Source organism: Osmerus eperlanus, chromosome 5 (assembly GCF_963692335.1).
Source record: "Osmerus eperlanus chromosome 5, fOsmEpe2.1, whole genome shotgun sequence".
Lineage (NCBI taxonomy): Eukaryota > Metazoa > Chordata > Actinopteri > Osmeriformes > Osmeridae > Osmerus > Osmerus eperlanus.
The window spans coordinates 2,764,999-2,767,297 of NC_085022.1; the positions used below are offsets into that span (position 1 = coordinate 2,764,999).

The 2,299-nt window shown below is 59.2% G+C and overlaps 1 protein-coding gene across 1 annotated transcript in view; it reads right to left on the reverse strand.

Annotated features, from left to right (window-relative positions):
* Positions 1–388: 388 nt before the first annotated feature.
* The window catches only part of kcnq1.2 (potassium voltage-gated channel, KQT-like subfamily, member 1.2), a 28,989-nt gene continuing 27,078 nt past the window's right edge, over positions 389–2,299 (reverse strand). The window contains exon 10 of the mRNA XM_062460758.1: positions 389–976. Within this exon, the coding sequence (XP_062316742.1) occupies positions 822–976 (155 nt within the window). The 3' untranslated portion in view covers positions 389–821. The remainder of the gene's footprint in view (positions 977–2,299) is intronic.

A 2,299-nucleotide genomic window follows, 5' to 3' on the forward strand; every position in this document is an offset into this window, starting at 1 on the left:
GAGTGGGGGCTGGAACAGGAGGGGGGGCTGTGGACAGGAGGGGGGGCTGTGGACAGGAGTGGGGGCTGTGGACAGGAGGGGGGGCTGTGGACAGGCCTGGGGGGCTGTGGACAGGCCTGGGGGGCTGTGGACAGGAGGGAGGGCTGTGGACAGGAGTGGGGGCTGGAACAGGAGGGGGGGCTGTGGACAGGAGGGGGGGCTGTGGACAGGAGTGGGGGCTGTGGACAGGAGGGGGGGCTGTGGACAGGAGGGGGGGCTGTGGACAGGAGTGGGGGCTGGAACAGGAGGGGGGGCTGTGGACAGGAGGGGGGCTGTGGACAGGAGGGGGGGCTGTGGACAGGAGTGGGGCTGTGGACAGGAGGGGGGGCTGTGGACAGGAGGGGGGCTGTGGACCAGGAGTGGGGGCTGGAACAGGAGGGGGGGCTGTGGACAGGAGGGGGGGCTGTGGACAGGAAAGAAGAAGCCCTTGTAGTCCCACACACCCAGAACACAGTGGGGAGGAAAACCAGCCTTCTCAGGCCACACTCCTGGGTGTCACCTGACCCCAACGCCCTCAAGACACCCTCAGGTGGAGGATCCCAGCCCAGGTCAAGTTCCTCTCCTCTCGGGTCAAAAGTCAGCGACAGAGAAAACAGCTGAGGAAGGTTTGTGAATGGGGAGAGAGGGGGCTGCTGGGAACCTAGTTTCTCCTGTATGGTTTCCCCCCCGTCGCCCCCCACCCTCCCCCCCAGCCAGCCAGGCGGTTGATATCTCCACACCTGGAGGCCACGGTGGTCCCGTGGCAATGACATCACCATCGCCGGCGTCCCACGGTGATGACATCACTGCCCCTCGTCCATGCTGACTCCCATGCGCTTCATGACGGTGACCCTGGAGCTGGAGGTGGGCGGGGGCGTCCGCAGCAGGTCCGCCCTCGGCTTGAACTGATCCACCAGGATCTGGAGAACAGACTCCATTTTCTGGTCCATCTGAACATCTATTATATATATATATATATACATAAAGAAACAAAAACACAAACAAGAAAAACAAGCATGTTGACTTCAACATTACGACACGAAGGAGGAATGTACTAATGCCACAGATGAGCTTCCCTTTGTCCTCCAGGGTTTGTGGTGACTGTACAGTCCCGATGACAGGAGTGCACGGCTCAATAACATGTTTGCTCTGTCACAGTCCACCCGCCAGGGCAACTGTGTTTCTGTACGGCAGATACACACTGTCACGCACACACACACACCCAAACACACACACACACCCAAACACACACACACTGTTGACACGATGGCTTGACTGTAAACACAGGTGTGTCACCCAGCAGAATTGTCTCTGAGAGAGAGGCGCCGCCTAACTAGCATGTGTAGAGAGGAGAACCCACATCAATACAGTACTGTGAGACAGGCTGGCTCGCCTGGCCAGCACGCACACACACACACACACACATCTTCAAAGACTCTACCACCCTGGCCTTGGTGCTACTGTATTTATCTAGTTATCCTGACACACACATAATTTAACACACACACACACTCATCATTGAGCACACACACACACCCCCACAAACACACCCGCATGACTGAGAGCACACATCACGTCCCTGCCTGACTGCAGACAGGCAGACAGGCAGACAGACAGACAGACAGACAGGCAGGCAGGCGGGCAGGCAGACAGGCAGAAGGCAGACAGCAGACAGGCAGACAGGCAGACAGACAGACAGGCAGACAGACAGACAGACAGACAGGCAGACAGGCTCCCTCCCCATTCCAGAACACTAGACAGGAAGTTCAGCCTAGACCACTTGGCTAACGCAGTCAGCCTCCCCTGCTATCTTCCCCTGGCTCCCCCTCCTCTCTCCAGACCTCTTAGCGTGTTCCTGAAGCCCCTGACACTTTTACAGCAGAGCAGGACGCCAGGCAGCCGCTGCCCTGGCAGCGGGAGAGGAGCGCAGATATGAAACATGTCAGACGTGATCACGCCAGACGAGCCTCGGCCCGGCTCGGCAGGATCAAAGAGGGAACAAGACGCGCCCTCTAAATCAGGAGAAGAGCAGGCGTCAGGGCTGAGCCGGGAGCCGGCCGGTGCACTCGCTCGCCCTGCGCACGCTCGCCCCGCAGCACCCAGCCCGGATCGGAAACATGTCCGGCCGTCATCTACAGACTCCTGCATTCCTGCGGTATTCTAGCGTGGATCAGGAATTCCTGTCGTAACTCTGGGAGTGAGAGGTGACCCGACGGTGACCGCGGAGACCAACAACAACACCAGGCAGACGTGTGTGAAGACCCTGACAGGGTTCATTCAT